We start from the raw sequence: 21,208 nt of genomic DNA on the forward strand, positions 1-21,208 counted from the left end.
GCTTTTAACCCGCTGCGCCACCAGGGAGGGCCGGGGCTTTGCTTTTTTAAAGATTTACTTCTTTATGCACACAGAACTGGGGCACAGGCCAGAGGTGCAAGGGGGTGAGAGGATTCCCCAGAGAAGTGGGGGGCAGAACAGGCCGATTGATGAGGTACACTGCTGAGGGGGGCCGTGGGCGGGCCAGGCGAGGTCTGCCGCGCCCTGTGGGTCACCGCGGACATGGAACTCTTGTGCTGCCCCAGCTTTAGCTTCTTAGCGCTGCGCTCTAGCCCGCGGCGCCACCAGGGAGGGCCTGGAGTTGCTTTTAACTTGTGCGTGGATTTTATCAGCAGAATCCTGAAGTGACTAAGGGAAAAACTGAGCGTAAGCTCAGTTCCCCGTCCATTTTCATGAACTGTGGACCGCCAGACAGGAGGGCCTTGAGCAAACAGCCTTCTTCATTGACTCCCTGAATTGCAGGCACCTTGCGCAGGACCCGCTTCCATGGCACTGGCCCTGTAGTTTGCACGGACCTGTCCCCCAGTTAAGCGGAGACGTAGCTGTACTGTCTCGGCCGATGAGGCACAGTCAGAAAGGGCATTTTTGAATGAATAGGAGCTCTAATATTTTCTTCCTGTAAGTCTCATTTTTGAAACTCCTGGAGTTGCGGTACCAACTGTGTGTGACTTGTCTCTGTGGACCGTGTTGGTTTCTGGAGTTCCTCCTTCCATAAAAACTGTTTGTCGGGTCTCTGTAAAATTTGCTTTATATCCTCTGGTCTGATGTCAGGTCCTGTAGTCTAAGCAAACATGAGGCAGCCCTGAATTCACTTTCAATCACTTGCTGTCTTTGCTGTTGCTCTAGAGCACCTCTTAACCTTTTGGAGGTCACAGATATCTTTGAAACCCTCATGCAAGGTCTGGACCCTCTCCCCAGAAAAAGGCATGTGCACATACTTTGCATGCAGGATGAGGGGCTTTCTATCACAACTCTGTAGCCCTGAGGAGTCCACGGACCTCTGATTAAGATTCCGTGCCTTTAGCTCTGACTTAGGGGACAGTTAGTGTTTGATTTCACTGTTGATCTTGATGGTGAGATGCTGACTTTGGGTTGACTTAGGGTATTACTCTTAAAAAAATAATAATCCGCCCTCCCTGGTGGCGCAGCGGGTTAAAGCACAGCACTGAGAATCTAAAGCCGCTTCTGCATGAGTTCGATTCCCGCCTGCCCCGGAGGTGACCACATGGTGTGGCAGACCTCTCTTGGCCCACCCGCTGCTCCCATCAGCAGTGGACTTCCACGATCTGCCTGTTCTGCTCCCCACTCTGTCTCTGGTGAAGGCTCTCACCGCCCCTGAGCCTCTGGCCTGTACCCCAGTTCTGTATGCACAAATAAATAAATCTTTAAAAAAAATAATAATAATCTTCACATTTTTATAAAGAGAATTTGGGGTCTTGTTACGGATTCTTAAAGGAAAGAAGCAGCTCTGAAGTAGGGAGGAAAATATATATTGGGTTCTTGAAGAAGCCATGACATGTTCTTGCTTGAAAAACAAAAACTATGTCATGACTTCTCAGACAAACTAATAGATATGAATTGATATGTAATTTCACATCAACTGCAAATTTCTGAAGGTTCTGTAGCAGTGCCATTCTAACAGCTGAAAAGAGACTGACTTGTGGATGAAATGCTTTCAGCTGGTATCTGCAGTACACAGTTTTCCAATCAATGGTGAGAAAAGACACTATTGCAGAAAAGGAACAAGAAATGTGCACTGATGTGAGTGTTGAAAATGACATTTTGTAATATTGAAGCATAAAGTGCATATTTGCTAAAAATAGTTTGGAAAGGGATGTATTTGAACTAGGTTTAGATTAAAGGCAGATTGGAGTGATACTTAAATTTTGTAAGGTATTTGGCTTTTATCATACAGGAAGAATTTTCAAAGGTGGTGAACCTTTGGGAATTTGAAAGGAGTATTTGATCCTTTTCTTCTTTTGGCTGTGAAAGGATGAGGGACTAAAGAGAGAAAGATTTCATCAGATTTTCACTATAGCAGTCATTCCCCTGCTTAAAACCTTTTACTTATATCCTTCCTATTTTCTCCAGTTTAGTTTCTCAATGCTCCAGTAGCTTTTTATTTTATTTCATTATTTCACAGGATGACAAAGTCCGTAGTCTGCTAACACATAGGAGTTATTGTGTGACAAGCACTGGTCAAAACTTTTTCTTTACATAACTTCCACTCACACCCCCAGACCTTTGCTTTATTATTAGTTTCCCTTCAGGTATCAAACATGACTTAACCAGTGAACCCTTAAGAAGGATATTATCTCCCTATCTATACACGTGGGCCCCTTTTTAAAATATTTTCATAGGACCTTGTCGGTTCTTTTTAGTCAAACTATTTATATGATCATTGATAGTGTTTTTCCTCTACTATTTTTTGAGTTCCGTGTGGACAAGAACTCTGTTTTGCTTGTGATTATTTCCTTGCTAGATATCTAGTGCTTGACACACGGTGGGTACTAAGTAACTGTTAAGGGAGTAAAGTTAGTTACACCTGAAATAAGATAGTGGCTGATAGAAGGAGAATGAATTTAAAAGAAATTTAAGATAAAGAATTGTCAGTATCTATAGATGAGTTGGTTGTGGGGAGAAATAAAAGATGACTTTGTTATAGGGCAACCCCAATGTGAATTGGGTTGTCTCACCTGAGAGCTTAAAGGGACTTTCGATACAGTTCAACTGCAGGCACACTCACAAAGGCTAATAATAGGTTTATTTACAAGAGAAAGGGAAATAAATAACTCAGGGGAAAAAAGAGAGAGCAGAGACCTTGGTTAATGTGTCGAGTAGTGCCTCTGACCTGGAACCCCAGTAGTACACTGAGAGCCTGCTAAAGCCAAGGGACAAGCCACAAGCTAAGAGGCCAAGAGACCCCCAGAAGCCCACCTGTCTGGTTTTAGATCCAACATGGCTGCTTAACTCCACCCTCAGGTCCCAGCAATCCTACCGTTGGTGATGGTGGGATTTGTACTTTGGAGTCCACAAAAACTGTATCTGTGGTTTGTTCAGAACATCCTTTCCCCCTAAAACTTCAGAGTTTGAGTAGTGAGACTTTTAGGTTAGAAGGAAGCTAAGAAGCCATTTTTGTGCAGAAGAGTTAATTTGGGGTTAATGTGTCTTTGAAATAATGACTTGAAAATGTGGATCTACTGCTCAGAAGCTGAGAGCTGATGATAAAGGTTTGCGACTTATTTGAAATTTATCTATAGGGTGCCTGTGTGAGCTGGCTACCAAAAGTTGGTAGGAATATAGCAGCGAACAAATGTAGACGCAGTTCTTACTGTGATGGAATTTAAATTTTATTGGGGGTCTTCTGCTTAGGGAATGTAAAATAGTGTAAGTATGTACAAATACAAGCATTCTTTAGTATATCAAATAGTGATAAAGGTCTTTAGTAGAAACAGGAAAGGGAGGGCCTCCCTGGGGGCACTCTCAAGCTATCCACAGCCACTGCCACCTGGGCATAAATTCCATCCCAGCTGGGAGTGACCCACAAGGTGCAGCAGACCTCTCCTGTCTCCCCACTGCTCCCCTCCGTGGTGTATTTCAGTGGACCTGCCTGTTCTGTTCCCCACTCAGTGTCGGGTGAATCCTCTCACACCCACTACCCTCCACCTCGCCCCCCACCTGTACCCCAGTTCTTGTGTGCATAAGTAAGTAAAATTTAAAAGTAAAATAAAATGATTTATTCTTTCTGTGTACCAGTTGGCACGGTAATTGGGGGAGGAGGCCCATTTCTTTCCCACAACAGATTAGCTAAGGATTTGTAATAATTAAAGTATGATGTTCATTCCTTACCATGTATTAATAAAGTTCTCTTAAGTATTGAATTTTGTTAGGGAGAAGCAGACTATTTGTGGACTGCTTGATGCAATTAAGAACAGTAATTTGGGGTTGAATTTTCTTTTCTTTCTTGTCCCCCCAGGTTCATTCTGTTAATTAAAGAAAAGCTTTATTTTTTTTTCCAGCTTGCTGAACTAAAGCAGGAATGTCTTGCTCGTGGTTTGGAGACCAAGGGAATAAAACAAGATCTCATCAACAGACTCCAGGCATATCTTGAAGAACATGGTGAGTGCTTTTTGGAGGCAAAGAGTGATATGAGTGGGGGGATTAATTTTCCAACTCTGCCATTTAAAAGATTTCATTAAAGCTGTTGGTTGATATATGCTCTTTGTCATCTGAAATAATGATCATAATGCAAAGAAATACTCACCTATCCTTCCCTCTTTTAAGACATGACTTATTTCAGCAAATTATTTTAAAGAACTGTGGTAAAACAAGTATCATTAGATTGAGAATTGGAACATTTGAATTCTAATTCCTCTTGTTAGGTAATTTTGGATAGTCACAATTTACATGGCTAAATTCTGATTTGTTGTGTCTCCACCTTTGAAATCCAGAAACCTCTGGACTCTTCCTGCTCTTATAAATTCTGATTCTGCCTTTTAAAAACAAAATTTCATTGAAGGTTTGTTTACTGGCATACCTTCTTGGTATTGCTAGTTTGGTGCAGACCACTGCAATAAAGAATCACAAATATTTTGTTCATTTTTTCAGTGCGTATAAAAGTTACATATATTATGCTATGGTCTATTAAGTGTACAGTAGCATTATTTCTTTAAAAAATAATAACTGTCTATGCTTTAATTGAAAATTACTTTTTTTTTTTTGGCTAAAAATGCTGTCATCAGACCCTTCACTAAGTCCTTTTTGTTGGTGGAAAATCTTGCCTCAGTGTTGATGACTGCTGGCTGATCAGACCAAAGTTTAGGGTGACTGGCAACTTCTCAAACTGTAATGAATTTTGCCACAGGGAAAAGACTTGTTCTTTTACAGCTTGCAGTGCTGTTTGATGGCATACTACCCACCATAGAAACTTCTTTTAAAACTGAAGTCAGTCTTCTCACACTGTTGCTACTTTTGTTTATATTGTATTGTATTATTTTTTTATAATGTATTTTAAATGCTTTGTTGTCATTTCTACAATGTTAACAACATCTTCACTGGAGTAGGTTCCAACTTAAGAAATTCCCTTCTTTGCTTTCATAAGCTCCAGCTTCTCATTTATTCAAGTTTTATTGTAATATACAGCAATTCAGGTTCCATTTCTAGTTCTGCTTTGGCTATTTTCATCATATCTGTAGCTACTTCTTCCACTGAAGTCTTGAAGATTGCTTAGAACCATCTGTGAGGGTTGCAATTAACTTCTTCCAAGTTCCTTTTATTCTGACCTCTCTTCAATCCCAGATTTTTTTTTTAAATATTTATTTGTGCATACAGAACTGGGGTACAGGCCAGAGGTGCAGGGGTGGTGAGAGGATTCACCAGAGACAGAGTGGGGAGCAGAACAGCTGATCGACGAAGTACACTGCTGAGGGGAGCAGTGGGCAGGCCAGGAGAGGTCTGCTGCACCATGTGGGCCACCCCAGGGCGGGGATTGAACTCATGCTGAAGTTGCTTTAGCTTCTTAGTGCTGCGCTTTAACCTGCTGTGCCACCAAGGAGGGCCCAGATTATGTTTTTTTTTTTTTTTTCACCAGAGACAAAAAGTGGGAAGCAGAACAGGCAGATCGAGTGAAATACACTGCTGAGGGGAGCACCAGGCCGGTCAGGAGGGGTCTGCCATGTCATGTGGGTGGGGGATGGAACTGTGCTGCATTGGCTGCTGATAGCTTCTCAGTACTGCGCTTTAACTCTGTTGTGCCACCAGGGAGGGCCCCAGTCACAGATGTTCTTAATGGCATCTAGGATAGTGACTCCTTTCCAGAAGTCTTATTAAATAATAAGACTTGAACCTCAGACTGCAGAATGGATGTTAGCAGTTAGGAAAACAACATTAATTTTTTTTTAGGGTTTTATTTATTTGTTTATGCATACAAAAGCTGAGGTGCAGACCAGAGGTGTGGGGATGAGGGGATTCATAGAGACAGAGTGGGATGAGGGGATTCATAGAGACAGAGTGGGGAACAGAACAGGCAGATCTGTAGAAATATACTGAGGGGAGTAGTGGAAGAGATAGGAGAGGTCTGCTGTGCCATGTGGGTTGGCTTCCTGGTCTGTCAAGGATCGAACTGGTGCTGCAGTGGCTGATTAGCTTGATAGTGCCCTGAAAACAATGTTAATCTTTAGCATTTCCATCAGAGCTCTTGGGTGACTGGGTGCATTATCAGTGAGCAGTAATGTTTTAAAAGGAACCTTTCTGAGTAGTAGATCTTAACGGTGGGCTTAAAACATGTGTTACCTTTCAGCACGGAGTAGATTTAGCATAATTCTTAAGGGCCTTAAGGTTTTCAAAATGGTAAATGAGCATTAGTTTCAACTTGAAGTCACCCCTGATAAGGTTATATTTCTTCCACATTGAAAATATGTTTAGTGTAGTCACCTTCATTAATGATCTCAGCTTGATTTACGGGATAATTTGGTCAGCTTCTGCACTAGCTCTTGCTATTTTACAGTGTTCTTAGATCTTATGGGGTTAACTTATTTCCTAAAACCTCATCAACTAATTTCTGCTAGCCTCAAACTTTCTGCAGCTTCCTTACCTCTCATCTGTCAAGAATTAAGGAGATTTAGACCATCTCTGGATTAGGTTTTGGCTTAAGGAATTATTATGACTGATTTTATCTTTCCAGACCACTGAAACTTTCTCCATATCAGTAATAAGACTTTTATTTTCTTACCATTTATGTGCTCACTGGAGTAGTACTTTTAATTCCCTTCAAGAACTTTTCCTTTATGTTTGCAAATTGGCTGGCCATTTTAATGTAAAAGCTCTACTAGCTGTTGGTCTTTTGGCTTTGACACGCCCTCCTCACTAAGCTTTAGCAATTTTAGTTTTTGATTGAAAATAAGAGATTGTGGCTCTTTCTCTCACTTGAACAATATAGAAGTCATTATAGACTTAAACTTCAATATTGTGTCTCAGGGAACAGGGAGACCCAAGGAGAGGGAACAACTAGTTAATGGAGCAGTGAAAACATGTACATTTGTTAAGTTCTCCGTTTTGTATGGGGATCGTTCATGGTGCCCCAAAACAATTACAATAGTGACACCAGAGATTATAGAGCACCATAAAATATGATACTTTAAAGTATATATAATAGATACTTACATATGTATAATAATGAAATGTTTAAAATAATGTGATAATTGCCAAAATGTAAGGGACACGAAGTAGTTGAAGTAGCACATGTGCTGTGAGAAAATTTATGCCCAAACAGACATGCTTTGTGCAGGGGTTGCTCTGAACTTTCAGTGTCTGTGAAGTACAGTAAAGTGAGAGATGCTGTTACAGTCATCCCAGGTTGTATAACGCCTTCTCCAAATTTTATTCCCATCCTTTGGTCACCCCTAACACACTCAGTCACTAATATATCGATACGTATTTTCAGTCTTTGCCCTTGTAAACCGTGTTGTATTTGGCGGTGTGTTCAGGCCTCACTCTCTCCTTTCCCTCTATGTCCTTTTTTCTTTTTTAATAGTGATAATCCATGTCACCTGTGGCTGCTATGTGGTCATGTAATCTATTGATTTGAATTTCTGTGTAGTATTCTATACAACATAAGAGTAAATATATAACTCCACCATGTCTCTTAATTCACCCAGTGACAGATACTTACTTTGCCTCTTGAATTCCTTCTTTCGTATTTCCTACTGCTCCTGTGTGAGAGTCATAATGGGGTATTTACCCAAAAATGGGATTGCTAACTAGTATCAGTTTATAAGTATGTATTTACTATGACTAAGTACTGCCAGATTGTTTTCCCGAATTGTTCTATAAATTGATAGTCTCATCATTGATTTATCATCCTTTTTTTATTCATATAGAACTGGGGTGCAGGCCAGACATATGGGAGGTGAAGGATTCACCAGAGACAAAGTAGGGAGCAGAACAGGCAAATGGACTGAAATACACTGCTGAGGGGAGCAGCAGGCAGGTCAGGAGAGGTCAGGAGTGCCCTGTGGTCACTCCCCAGCCGAGGATCGAACTGCTGCTTCAGTAGCTGTGATAGGCGTCACTGCTGTGCATTAACCTGTTGCACCACCAGGATGGCCTCATCAGGGTTCTTAAATCAACACAAACCTAAACTTGTTACTGTTCTACCAAGTAGACTAATTTTTGCTTATCTGCTGATTGTTTTAACTTACATTCCTCTAAAGATTGTTAAATATTTTTTGTGTTCTTGGTGCCTTGAATGTCTTTGCCTGTTTTTTATTGGGGTTTCTGTTACTCTCAGTTTACATACATTTCTTTTACATTCAAAAAAATATTGCTGTCTTTAGATACTCTCTTTGTCATTTCTTTCTTTTCCTTTGGGATTGGTCCTTAAGTAGATGTCCTTTGGTTTTGAGAAATATGGAATTTTGTGCCTTTTTGTGTCTTGGATTCTTTTTAGAAGTCCTTCCCCACCCCTTAGTAGTAAAAATATTCTGGGCCTCCCTGGTGGTGCAAGTGGTTAAGTCACAGTACTGAAGCTCTCCATTCAGCCTGAGTTCTCTCCATGGCCAGGGAGGTGACCCACAGGGCACAGCAGACCTCTCCTGTCCCACGCTGTTTCCTCAGCAGTCAATTTCATTGGATCTGTCTGTTCTGCTCCCCACTCAGTCTCTGTTCAGAGTCCTTTCACCCCGCGCATCTCTGGCCTGTACCTAAATTCTTGTATGCATAAGTAAGTAAATGTTTAAAAAAGTAGTAAAGATTTTCTCCTACATTGCTTTTTCTAATGCTGTGGTTTGACTTCATTACATTTAGTTCTTTAGTCCATTTGGAGTTCAACTTTGTATTAATGTTAGGTTGAGAATATAATTTTATCTTCCATATAGAGCAAATTTTGTTAGTGTTAGTTCTGCCTTCATGATTGAGTTTTACTTGGGGAAAGCAAAAATAATTATAATTGTAGCCTAAGTACAGTGATCAAGATGGTTTTATAGCAGGGCTTGACCTAAATATTTTAATATTCTTTAGCTGAAGAGGAAGCAAATGAAGAAGATGTACTGGGAGATGAAACAGAGGTGAGTTGGACAGAGGAAGGTCAGTCACTGGCCTGGCAGTGTGCCACTGCCTTGTCCACATTGCTTAACAACCAGTCACTGGAGGACTCAAGCACTAACTCATTAGGGAGCATAGAGGGGGGATGAAGGTTCCAAGAGACTTACTCAGTTTGGAGCACTCATATTCTTCTGTTGATGGGTAGATACAGTACTCTTGATTTATGTCAACCATCTTGTTTCATTTGATTTTAGGAAGAAGAACCAAAGCCAGCAGACCTTCCTGTCAAAGAAGAGGAACCTTCTGAAAAAACTGTTGATGTGTAACTATCCCTTTTTTGTAATCCATTACAGAGTGGACAGTTCTGGGTTTTAGGGGGACTGTTAACCTCTTACACAACCCTATTGGCCTTTTCATTTCTCCTTAGTTGTACAATTTTTAAAAAGATCTTACTTCATTCCAAATCCATGATCTCAGTGAAGCAAAGTCATTTCTCTCTGGGTTATATATTAGATTAGAACCAGGAAACTTCATGCTTAGACAGTTTAGTTTTCCTAACCTTTGTTGGCCTTTTGTAAGATCATGTTATTAGATCTTTTCTGGTAGAGAGAATCATACTTTTTGTCTGCTTATAAGGCATTTTATGAGGGTAGTGGGACCTGAGCAGAGGTTTTGTCTTTTTTTTATTTATGGGTTTTATTTATGCTTACAGAACTGGGGTACAGGCCAGAGGTGTGGGGGGTGTGTGTGAGAGGATTCACCAATGACAGAATAGGGAGCAGAACAGGCAAGTTGACTGAAATACACTGCTGAGGGGAACTGTGGGTGGGTCAGGAGAGGTCTGCCACACTATGTGGGTCAGCTCCCTGGCTGGGGATAGAACTCATGCTGCAGGGGCTTTGGAGAGCTTCATGATGTGGTGCTTTAACCTGGGGCACCACCAGGGAGAGCCCCATTTTGTCTTTTAAGTGATGCCGTTTCTTTATTTACAGTGGAGAGGACAGGTACTGTAGTGCAGGGTGGTTCTGATTTATTGAAACTGCCACAGGGTGATTGTAACCACCTTAATTTGAGACTCTGCACAAATTCTGACCATTTTATTCTTCAGCTCTTTAGGAGCAGTGGATTCTTTAACATTTTTGTTTCTCGTACCTGTAATAGTATTTATTATATAAGATAATATGTGGGCCCTCCCTAGTGGTGCAGCAGATTGGAGCATGGCATTACTGTTCAGATTTAGTAGTTACCGAGTTAGAACTTTCTCTTTCTGACACCTAACAGTACTCCATTCTGTGGATTAACAGTAGTGTCAGTTATTGTTGTACCGTGTCCTTCCCTTCACTGTGAAGTAACACAGTGTTACTTCAGAGGCAAAACCTTATCTAGTCTCCTGTTGGACATTTAGATTATTTGTAATAACAAAGAATGCAGTGCTGTTTTTGTACGAGGTGAATTCCTAGCAGTGAATTTGTTTTGTCACCAGGGATGTTAATGTTTTATTAGGTGTAAGTTGCTTATGGAATAGTTTTTTCTTTTTCTTGTTAAGATCTATTTACTTAATGCACATAAAACTGGGGTACAGGCCTTCCCTGGTGGCGCAGCGGGTTAAAGCACTGTACTAAGGAAGCTTAAGCCACTTCTGCATGAGTTCGATTTCCGCCTGCCCCAGAGGAGATCCACAGGGCCCGGCAGACCTCTCCTGACCCTCCCCCCTCAGCAGTGTACTTTGTCGATCTGCCTGTTCTGCTCCCCCTCCGTCTCTGGTGAATCCTCTCACCCTCTGCATATCTAGCCTGTACCCCAGTTCTATATGAATAAATAAATCTTAAAAAAAAAAAACAAAACTGGGGTACAGACCAGAGGTGCAGGGATGATGAAAGGATTGACCGGAGACGGAGTGGGGAGCAGAATAGGCAGATCGATGAAATACACTGTGCGGGGAGTAGCGGGCGAGACAGAAGAGGTCTGCTGCTCGTGTGGGTCACCTCTGTGGTGGGAGTTGTGTTTGCACTGACGTGGTGGCAGCCAGTTTGCAGTGCTGTGTTTTAACCCGCTGCACCACCAGGGCCCGCTTATGGGATAGTTTAAAAGAGAGATGTTTTGGGGACTTCTGGGATAAGGATGAAGATGGGTAAATACAATAATCATTGTGTGAGTTAAAAATAATGGTTTGAGGCCTTCCCTGGTGGCGCATTGGGTTAAAGCTCAGTGCTATGAAGCTAGGCACAGCCATTGCAGCATGAGTTCGACTCCTGGCCAGAGAGCTGACCCACATGGTGCAGCAAACCTCCTTTCCCTCCCACTGATCCCCTCAGCAGTGTATTTCAGTCAGTCCTCCTGTGCTGCCCTCAAATCTGTCTCTGGTGAATCTTTCACCTCACACACCTCTAGCCTGTACCCCAGTTCTCGTATGCATAAACTTTTTTAAAAAGTTGAAATTTTCAAAAGTTCATTCTTAGAATATGTAAAATATGTGATTCTCTTTTTGTTCCTTATTTTTGTGTAGAAGAACTGGGGTGTAGGCCAGAGGTACAGGGGGCTGGGGTTAGAGGATTCCCTAGAGACTAAGTGGGGAAGATTTACTGAAATACACTGCTGAGGGGAGCAGCAGAGATTGTGTTAAGGGAAGGATGTCCAAAAGGAATTCTGCAGACTTTTGTGGACGCCACCCCCTACTCCAGTGATTGGAAAATTACAACTCCCAGCATTACCAGGGAGAGAACTGTGAGGACCTAAGGGTGGAGCTAAGCAGGCATTCTGGGACTTTGGGGGATAGAGAGCGGATTTTCAGCTGTTGCTCTGGAGACCTAACGGTTTTCTCTCTCTCTGGAGCAACGGCTCTCAGACCTTGTGACTGGGGGCTAGCAGTTTTAGTTGTGACTAGAGCTCCAGGTTAGCCAGCTGGTAAGATATCTCAGTTACTTTGTATCTCTCTCTCTTTCCCTAGGTTGTTCCTTTTCCTTTCTCCTTTTGTTAAGTAAACCCATTACCCTTTTGTGTGTCTGCAGAAAATTACATTTTAAGCCGGAGGGTGGGCCGGAAGGTGAGGACTCACAGACAGGCAGCCCAAGTTCACTCTGGGCTACCCTGTAACAATAGGAGAGGTCTGCTGTGCCATATATGGGTTTGATTCCTGTTCTCTTATTTTCAGAGGGCTTTAATTGTCCTCCTCCAACCAAGTGTCATATATTTATTTACCAGTGTAAACCCCGACACAGTCTGTTATTATAATTTCATGCATTTGGAGGGGAATTGTTTCCTGGTTGAGTGGAAAATTGTGATGATCTCTTCTAGGAAACCTTCATTTTAAGCAGCTTTATAGAAGCTTTAAATATCTTTATAGAAGATGATCTCTTCTAGGAAACCTTCACTTTAAGCAGCAGAATTATTTCCTTTAGAAGTCTGGACTTTCTTCAGTTTGCTGTACATTCACTGTTCAGGGTATACTGCATATTCACTGAGTAGAACTTGTATTGATCATTGGAATCCAGTTTGTTCCTGGGTTCTGGGTTTTTCTTTTCTGTCCCAGCTGACATCTAGATTGAACAAAACCTGACACAGGAAATACATTGCTGCTCTCGTACTCCTGGCTCCAAAAGAGAGGGATCAAACTGGGGTGCTTCTTAGCCTTTCTGAGGACCTGGCAGATGATGTAGGAGAGGCCTTGGGCTGGCAAGAAGAGAAGTTTTTAGAGGGATGTAATTTCATGAATAAATTTCTCTCTTTTTTTAGAGATTGTTACAAAAATGATTATTTGTGTGTACAAGAACTGGGTTGTAGGCCATAGGTGTTTGTGGGGGGGGGGTGCGCGAGAGGATTCACCAGTGACAGAATCGGGAGCAGAACAGATGGATGTACTGAAATCTACTGCTGAGGGGACAGGAGAGATCTGCTGTGCTGTGCCATGTGGTTCAGTTCCCTGCCCGACCTGGTATTAATCCTGAATAAATTTCTCAGCAAGAAGATTGAAAGTGTTTGGGTGGTAATTTTGATTCTTGGAGGGGTAGTAGTGGTTAGACCAAAATATATGCAGAAAGGTTCTGGGCCCTTGTAGTTAGGGAATGTCATATGCCTGACTGGCTAGGAGAGAGTAGAGCGAAATTTCCCGTGTCCCAGAATGTGAGTGTGTTTACTTGTTAAGCTCACTTATGCATAATGGAGTTGGAGCAGAACATAAGGAAGCCCCTCTCTGGGGTTCCTTGTTTGGGATGAGGTATATTGCAGTTATTGTGCTTCAAGGAAGGAATTGAACCTTGGGGTTGGAGGCGAGAACTGCTCTTATGGCATTGGGCTCCAAATAAAACCTTCGTAAACTTCAGTATCCCTTTCTGCCTGAAAAAGGGATGATTAGGAAATGGGGAGAATTTAGAAATTTATTTTAAAGTGAGGTATTCAGGGTTAATTTATGTCCTTTGAGCATTCAAAAGGAAGTCCCTTTGCTTCATCATTCCAGGTTCTGAAAAATCTGTTTCTGGTGTGATTTGTTTTCCCACTGGCAATTAAATGTTGTAGGACCCAGTTATGGTCAGCAGGGGGCACCCACTGCTCATTTGTCAGTCCAGGGACCTCCAACAAAAGAATGGCAGCGAAAGTTCCTGTTTTAGAATTGCTTCCTCTGAAAATGCCATTAAACCATTACTACCTTACAGGGCATCAAATGGGAAGAGTGTCCAGGATATTGGAACAAAAGCTGCCCATGTCTCTAAATGAGGCACGTTAATGAGACTGGTTATGACCCGCGGTTTTATGAGCGTTGTTTGGTAGAAGGTTAATGCCCTCCCATTTATCCTGTGTACTTCCGAACTTTGTCTCCCGCCCCAAGGCCCCCCTCTTTTGTTTTCTCTTGAACCTTTTAACTAGTAACTTCCCATGTTTTCTTTTCCTAATTCAAAATCCCTTTAGCCTTTTTTGTTCTAGCCTCCTTTGGCACTTTTATTTGTTCCACTTTGTTCAGCTAAAGCCACAGATCCCATGGGAGAATTAAAAGATTTATAAAAGAAGGAAACCAGAAATTGTAGAGCACTCATTTATAGCTGTGATGAAATTTGAGAGCTGGCATTTAAATAAGGGTTGGAGAAATAGTGATTAGTCCAGAAAAACCCTGTAAGTAAAATGGTTTCTGGTGTCCTTCAACCCAGTACATTTAACTAGACTTCTTTCCTTATTACTTACTTGTACCTTAGCAAAGCAGCTTAGTCTTTTACTCGAACTCTTGTTAATAGATGACAGTTCGGGGAACCAAAATTCTAGTAGGCTTCATGACTTTCTTTTTTTTTTTTTCCACTGAGGGGTGGCAGATACGGAGTAGGGAACATGATTTAGGTAAATTCTTAGACAACTCTAAGGTTTTGGTTTAGAATACCAGTGTTTTTACAAACCTTCCTTCTCTTCTAGGGCAGCAGAGAAGAAAGTGGTAAAAATTACATCTGAACTACCACAGACTGAGGTTGGTATTCTGCTCCTTCATAGAATAGCAGATTCTGTGTTCATTTTTCTTTTTCTTACCCTTTAGTCTATGTGTCTCACCACTTTAAACATTCTACTCATAGTGGAAAATTGGTATTGACAGATTTTGATATTGATAGGACTTTTCACCATGTAGTCATACTTGGGAAAATACTTGGAGTGGCACAGTGGATGCCACTTTTGAAGCCCTGTTTGTTTAGTGTTCTTCGTGACAACTTTTTTTTTAGATGGCTAGAAAATAGGATCAGAGTGTGGAGGGGTGATCCCTTAGAAAAGGTGAAAACTAAAAAGGGACAGTGTCCCTCTTAAATTACTGTTCACTAGCTGGTAAGGTCGAAATTTCTCAGGATTCTGTTTTATGACATCTGAAACGGATTCTAGTTGAGATCTGTGCTTTTTCTTTCTTTTTTTTTAAGTGAAAATGGCTGCCTGGCTTCTGGGGGCAACCATGGTTCTGGGGCCAGGCGGTCCCTTTGATCCCTGTCAAAGGTCAGCCAACACGCTTTTGTCTTCTTGGCTTCATACAGAATGTGGGTTTTATTTTATTCCTTCTCTTTTGTTTTTGAGGACATGAATGTAATAATAGTCTTTTTGTGTTTGCTTTCTGGAAGGGCTGTCGAGTTAAGCCTTAGAATGGATACAACATGATAGCCTCCAGGATTGTCAGTTTAAATAAGATTATGTGTGGTGTTCTAAAGATACATGTCTGTAAGCAACTTTTAAACTTGAAGCAGATCAGAAGTTGAATTTTTTCTTTTCCCTTTTGTTCCTTACTTAGAGAATGCAGAAGAGAGCTGAACGGTTCAACGTGCCTGTGAGCCTGGAGAGTAAGAAAGCTGCACGGGCAGCTAGGTGAGTTCTCCAGCCCTGAGTCATACAGTGCTGATATGAAGATGGGGCATAGATATAATTGTTGATTTTAAGTAGAATAGAGGCCTTCGGGAAGAGAAATGCTTGCTGGCTCCATTCATAACATCTCTGCTGATTTGGATGTAGTAGCTGTTGATTGGGGTTCATTATCAAAGTTTTTGTAATAAGTAAATGTCAAGCACTGACTGCTCCTCTCAATACAATGAGGCTTCCTTTTAGCTTATTTGCTGGGCTTTTGGTGAGAAAAACAGTAAACTGAACCTCTTGCATGGGGCTGTTAGAACTAGCTAATGGCTGCAAGGCTCAGATCACAAGTGGGAAGTGCCATGTGCGCCCTTGGCGTGGCTGCTGACGGCCCCGACTGCGAACAGCCTCCTAAATGGTGCTTGTCTTTCTCTCTATAGGTTTGGAATTTCTTCGGTTCCATCAAAAGGTAATACAGAGACTCTTCTGAGAAAGTTATCTTTATGGCTTTACTGATGTAAGCATTTTCATTTCCCCAAGTTAAGGTAAATTTGTTAGCTCTAGACATCTTTCATAGGTTATGACATTCACCATTTTGCTTTAGGTAAAACCGTACTTAAGACTTCTTGGGCAATTCAGAGGAGGAGCTGAAGTTATGCAGGAACAGGAGGAAGTGCTAACATTTGTTGTCTTTTCCTTGTACACCTTCAGGAAAGTGTGTAGTGCTTTGCTGATTTTAGTTCTGGTATCTCACATATTGCCTATGCTGCCTCCCCAGTGTCTCAGTGCCCACTGTGAGCGAGCAACGAGAGTATCTTGCACCTTAATGCTCCACCTTGCAGACATTCCCCAGGGAATCCGTTTAGGGATGCTTCAAGAATCAGGCACAGAGTTTATCCCAGCATTAATTTTAGCAAATAACTGGATCAATATTAAGCAGCAGGTATTAAGAATGACATTGAAGAATACTTGTTAGAGATACTAACTGAAAAAAGTAAATTATAAAACTATACTAGCAATATGTTTCTGTTCTAGTAATAAAAGTACACGTATGAACAGAAAAAGAAAAGATTAGAAGAGTATGTATGAGTTTGTTTTTTCTAATTGCTTGTCTGTGTTTTTAAACTCCAATGAATATCACATAACAAAGGATATTTATGTGTAATTATTTTTTAAAGATTTTTTTTTTTTTTTAGATTTATTTATTCGTACATACAGAACTGGGGTACAGGCCAGAGACTCAGGGGCAGTGAGAGACTTCACCAGAGAAAGAGTGGGGAGCAGAACAGGCAGATCAACGAAGTCCACTGCTGAGGGGAGCAGCGGGCGGGTCAGGAGAGGTCTGCCACACCATGTGGTCTCCTCCGGGGCAGGCGGGAATCGAACTCATGCGGAAGTGGCTTTAGCTTCTCAGTTCAGTGCTTTAACCTGCTGCGCCACCAGGGAGCGCCTAAAGATTTATTATTTATTTGTGCTTACAGAACTGGGGTACAGGCCAGAGACTCAGGGGCGGCGACAGGCTTCACCAGAGACTAGAGTGGGGGAGGCAGAACAGGCAGATGGACGAAGTCCACTGCTGAGGGGAGCAGCGGGTGGGCCAGGAGAGGTCTGCCGCGCCATGTGGTCACCTCCGGGGCAGGCAGGAATCGAACTCATGCGAAAGTGGCTTTAGATTCTCAGTGCTGTGCTTTACCCCGCTGCGCCACCAGGGAGGGCCAATGTGTAATTACTTTTAAAGGCCCATACTCCCTCTCCCCAGAGACTGAACATTTTACTGTAGTTTCCTAATCCAATCTAGTCTTCCTGATGACCTGTTGGTATTTCAGGTGTATTAAGAGAACGTTCTCCAAAGACTTTGTAGTGTTTTGCTGTGTTTTTTAAAAGACCGGTAAATTCTGGCTACTGTCACTGTTTTAGAAACAAAATATTTCCCAGGCCCTCCCTGGTGGTGCAGCAGGTTATAGCGCAGCACTACAAAGCTAGCAGCAACTGTGTGAGCAGAATAAGATGCACATGGTGCAGCAGACCTCTCCTGTCTCCTACCCATTGTACTTTGTCTGTTTGCCTGTTCTGCTGCACCATGTGGGTCACCTCCGAGGCCGGGGATCAAACTCGCACTGAGGCGGCTGCGGCTTGGTTGCAGTGCTGCGCTTTAACCTACTGCACCACCAGGAGGGCCCCCAAGATTTTTTTTAAAAAGTCAAAATTCTCACTTAGTCTGAAAAGGAAAGCCAGTTAGTAAAAGGTTTATGTAACTTTGCAGTGTCATTTGTATAATTCTGACATCCTAGAACTGAAGAGTAGCTCTTAAAGAATAGAATTTGGCAACATTTAAAAATATACGTTGTTTTTTGAGTGAGACCGAAAAAAACACCTACAGTATCTAGTGTATGGATTGCAGTAAAAGTCAGATCCATACCTGAATGTTTACAGTGGAGATGTAGGGAACCCGATTACTACTTAGTGAAAATTCAGGACAGAACATTGATTGTCTTGAAGAGGGTATAGTTTTCCTCATTATCATAGTAACCCGGCTCTTTTATGCTGATATATTTACCTCTGTGTCTGTCTGGGTGGTTTTTGTTTTGTTTAGGTTTCATATATAAATGAGAAAACAGTATTTTTGTGACTTCACTAAGCATAGTGCCTTCAAGGTTCATTTGTGTTATTTCAAAAGGCAGTTTCCTTGTTTCTTATGCCTGATACTTCTGTGTAAGTGTTTAGACACACATTGTAACTTCCTTATCGACTCATCCATCTGTTGGTGAACACTTGCTTGTTTCCCTGTCTTCCTATCATGCTACTGTAGACACAGGGACGCAGGTATCATTTTAGTTAGCGGGTTTTCCCCTTAGTTGTGCGTATCCATAGTAATACACAGTACTTTCTTAATATATAGTCCCACTTACTCCACATGGTTGCATGCAGTGAGTACCTATATATTCATGCCTTTTATTATCATAGGATTAACAACATTCGACCTGTGTATAATTTCCATTCTATATAATTTGATTTGAAGACTGTCAACTTCCTTTATAACTTTTACAAATAATAAAACTTCTTATCTGCCTCCTTAGGTCTGTCATCTGATACCAAGCCTATGGTAAGAAATCTTTTTTATACCTTCAGACCCAGATCTTTACTCTCTATAGTTAGTTTTGAAGTTTGAGACCTTTTTCTCTCCAGATCAAAAGAAACTCAGATCATATGAGTTTGGTGACTTTTTTCAATACCGTGTTCTGAAGGGTTGTTTGAGATGAGGGAAATGGCTGCATTTTCAAAGTCATTATAGATAATTTCCTTCCTACCACTCCTCTTTAAAAAATAAGTAGATTTTGTTAGTTTGAGGATAATTCATATAACTCCTCATTTTATGCTATTGGAGTTTTGGGCCTTGCCCACTGGTTTTGGATAATGTCTAATTCTTATCACACAAGAATCTGGAATGAATTTATGGTTCCTATGTGTAGATACTGGTATTTTTCAATATTACCTAATAAATAAAAAATCAGAGAATAAAGACCAGTAGAATAAAATACCTTCTGTACCATTTTATTTGTCATTTTAAAAAACAAACAAAAGTGGTGAAATAGCTTCAACTTTATGAAATCCTTTTCTTCTGGCTTCAGTTCAGGATTGTAAGTGAAGGTGAAATGTAGCAGAAGTTAAGGCTTCTGAGAGCAAGAAAAGAGGAAAATCGAGTGGGGAAACAGTAGGTGTCTTTTGAAGTAAGGAGAGCTGCAGTGAAGTTTCCCTCTGCTTAAGAGATGTTAAGAAGTATTTGCAGCCCTCCCTGGTGGCGCAGCATACTAAAGCTTAGCACTGCAAGTGAGCTGCAGCAACTTCAGCAAGAGTTCAGTTGCTAACCCTGGAGGTGACCACATGGCGCAGCAGACTCCTGACCCGCTCGCTGCTCCCCTCAGCAGTGTACTTCATCAGTCGGCCTATTCTGCTCCCCACTCTGTCTCTGGTGAATCCTCTCACTCCCCACACCTCTGGCCTGTGCTCCAGTTCTGTATGCATAAATAAATCTTTTTTAAAAATTAACCTTTAAAAAAAACTATGCATAGACCATATATAGAAATTAATGATTTGAACTGTAAATGATGGACTTGTTTGAAGGTGATTACTTTTAAGACATTCTCTGCTTTTTTTTTTTGCTTTTTCTTTTTTTTTTTTAAAGATTTTGTTTATTTGTGCATACAGAACTGGGGTACAGGCCAGAGGCTCAGGAGTGGTGAGAGGCTTCACCAGAGACAGAGTGGGGAGCAGAACAGACAGATCGACGAAGTACACTGCTGAGGGGAGCAGCGGGCGGGTCAGGAGAGGTCTGCTGTGCCATAGGGTCACCTCTGGGGCAGGCGGGGATTGAACTCAAGTGGCTTTAGATTCTCAGTGCTGTGCTTTAACCCGCTGTGCCACCAAGGAGGGCCCATTTCTCTGCTTTTTCAAGCAGCATTTGGCTTAAATTGATCTTGAGAACTCCGTAGACCCTTCCCATCTTTGATAAATAAAGGCAGCAAGGCAGATTGCATTCTAGACGAGGTCTTTTAATATTTGTTGGCCTGAGTGGTTGCTACCTAGTTTCCTAAGTTGGCATGTAGACATTGTAGGATTATTTGAATTCGATCTTCAGATCAGAGTTTTTGCTTCTTGTCTGTTTTGTTTTAATATGCAGGGTTCATCTCAAACCTCCCCTCCCTTTTTTTTTAAATAGGTAAACCTGGATAAGCTGAAGGAAAGAGCTCAAAGATTTGGTTTGAATGTCTCTTCAATCTCCAGAAAGGTAAAGTACTCTTTGTTTTGTGTTTTTGGGCAAATACAGCACTTGGGGCTACAACACCTGGAAGTGGATTGTCCTGAGCCTAGATCTGACTATTTAGCATACTTCATCATGCCATCATTTGACTATGATTCTATTGGCTGTTGATTGGCATGATAGGAATTGTTTCACAGTTAATCACTTCTTTCCACAGATTTATAGTTCTACAGAATTGAGATGTAGGTGAAGAACTAAGTGATGTTAAAATATTTGCATTTGCTTCAACTTCTGATGTAGACATAATGGAAATGTTTAAAATTTAAAAATTAAATATTTAAAACAAGCCTATCCTTTTTTTTTGCATTGAAGAACTGGGGTGTAGTCCAGAGGTGTGAGTCATTTAGGGAGTGAGAGAATTCACCAGAGGCATGGGTGCAGATCAGAACAGGAAGATTTACTGAAATACACTGGTAAGGAGAGCAGCAGACAAAATAGGAGACCTCGTCTGCTGTGCTGTGTGGGTCAGCTCCCTGGCTGATGATGGAACTCAAGTGTCGGTCAGCTAGCACTGAGCTTTTAACCCCTATGCCACCAGGGCAGCCCACCATTTTACCTTTAAGTCAGAATTACCTAGAAACAAAAATTGGAGATTCCGTGGAACAAAAATGAGTATTTTTTTTTTAAAGTTGAATTGTTTTTTTTTCATTCTTTTTATAAAGATGTCTTTATTAGCACCATGGTATATGGGGTGATTGGTTCTATGGCCACAGCTGTGTTTTGAGTTTTGCTAGTAGACACATTGGAAAAAGCCCTGAGGATTCTCCTTTGTGCCTAGAACAGGTTATCTCTCAGTCTTTGTTTTAGGAGAATGAGAACATGTTTTGTTGAAGTAGTGGCAGGATTCAAGTCGGATTATTTCAAGCCAGAAAAACGTAATCATTTAAAAAACATCATTAGGGTGCAGGCTAATGGTGGTGCAAGGGATTAAAGTGCAGCAATAGGAAGCTGCCCACAGGGCGCAGCAGACCTCTCCTGCCTCACCCACTGCTCCCCTCAGCAGTATATTTCAGTAGATCTGCCTGTTCTGCCCCCCACTCTGTCTCTGGT

General features: G+C 41.6%; 1 protein-coding gene across 1 annotated transcript in view; it reads left to right on the forward strand.

The window, feature by feature from the left end:
* SARNP (SAP domain containing ribonucleoprotein) overlaps positions 1-21,208 on the forward strand; it is a 38,708-nt gene that overhangs the window by 1,455 nt on the left and 16,045 nt on the right. Inside the window, exons 2-9 of the mRNA XM_004692645.2 lie at positions 4,020-4,119; positions 9,016-9,062; positions 9,294-9,361; positions 14,434-14,485; positions 15,284-15,357; positions 15,780-15,808; positions 18,417-18,442; positions 20,057-20,125. Of these exons, the coding sequence (XP_004692702.1) occupies positions 4,020-4,119; positions 9,016-9,062; positions 9,294-9,361; positions 14,434-14,485; positions 15,284-15,357; positions 15,780-15,808; positions 18,417-18,442; positions 20,057-20,125 (465 nt within the window). The remainder of the gene's footprint in view (positions 1-4,019; positions 4,120-9,015; positions 9,063-9,293; positions 9,362-14,433; positions 14,486-15,283; positions 15,358-15,779; positions 15,809-18,416; positions 18,443-20,056; positions 20,126-21,208) is intronic.

The sequence above is a fragment of the Condylura cristata genome, unplaced genomic scaffold, assembly GCF_000260355.1.
Source record: "Condylura cristata isolate star-nosed mole 26May11 unplaced genomic scaffold, ConCri1.0 scaffold00034, whole genome shotgun sequence".
NCBI lineage: Eukaryota > Metazoa > Chordata > Mammalia > Eulipotyphla > Talpidae > Condylura > Condylura cristata.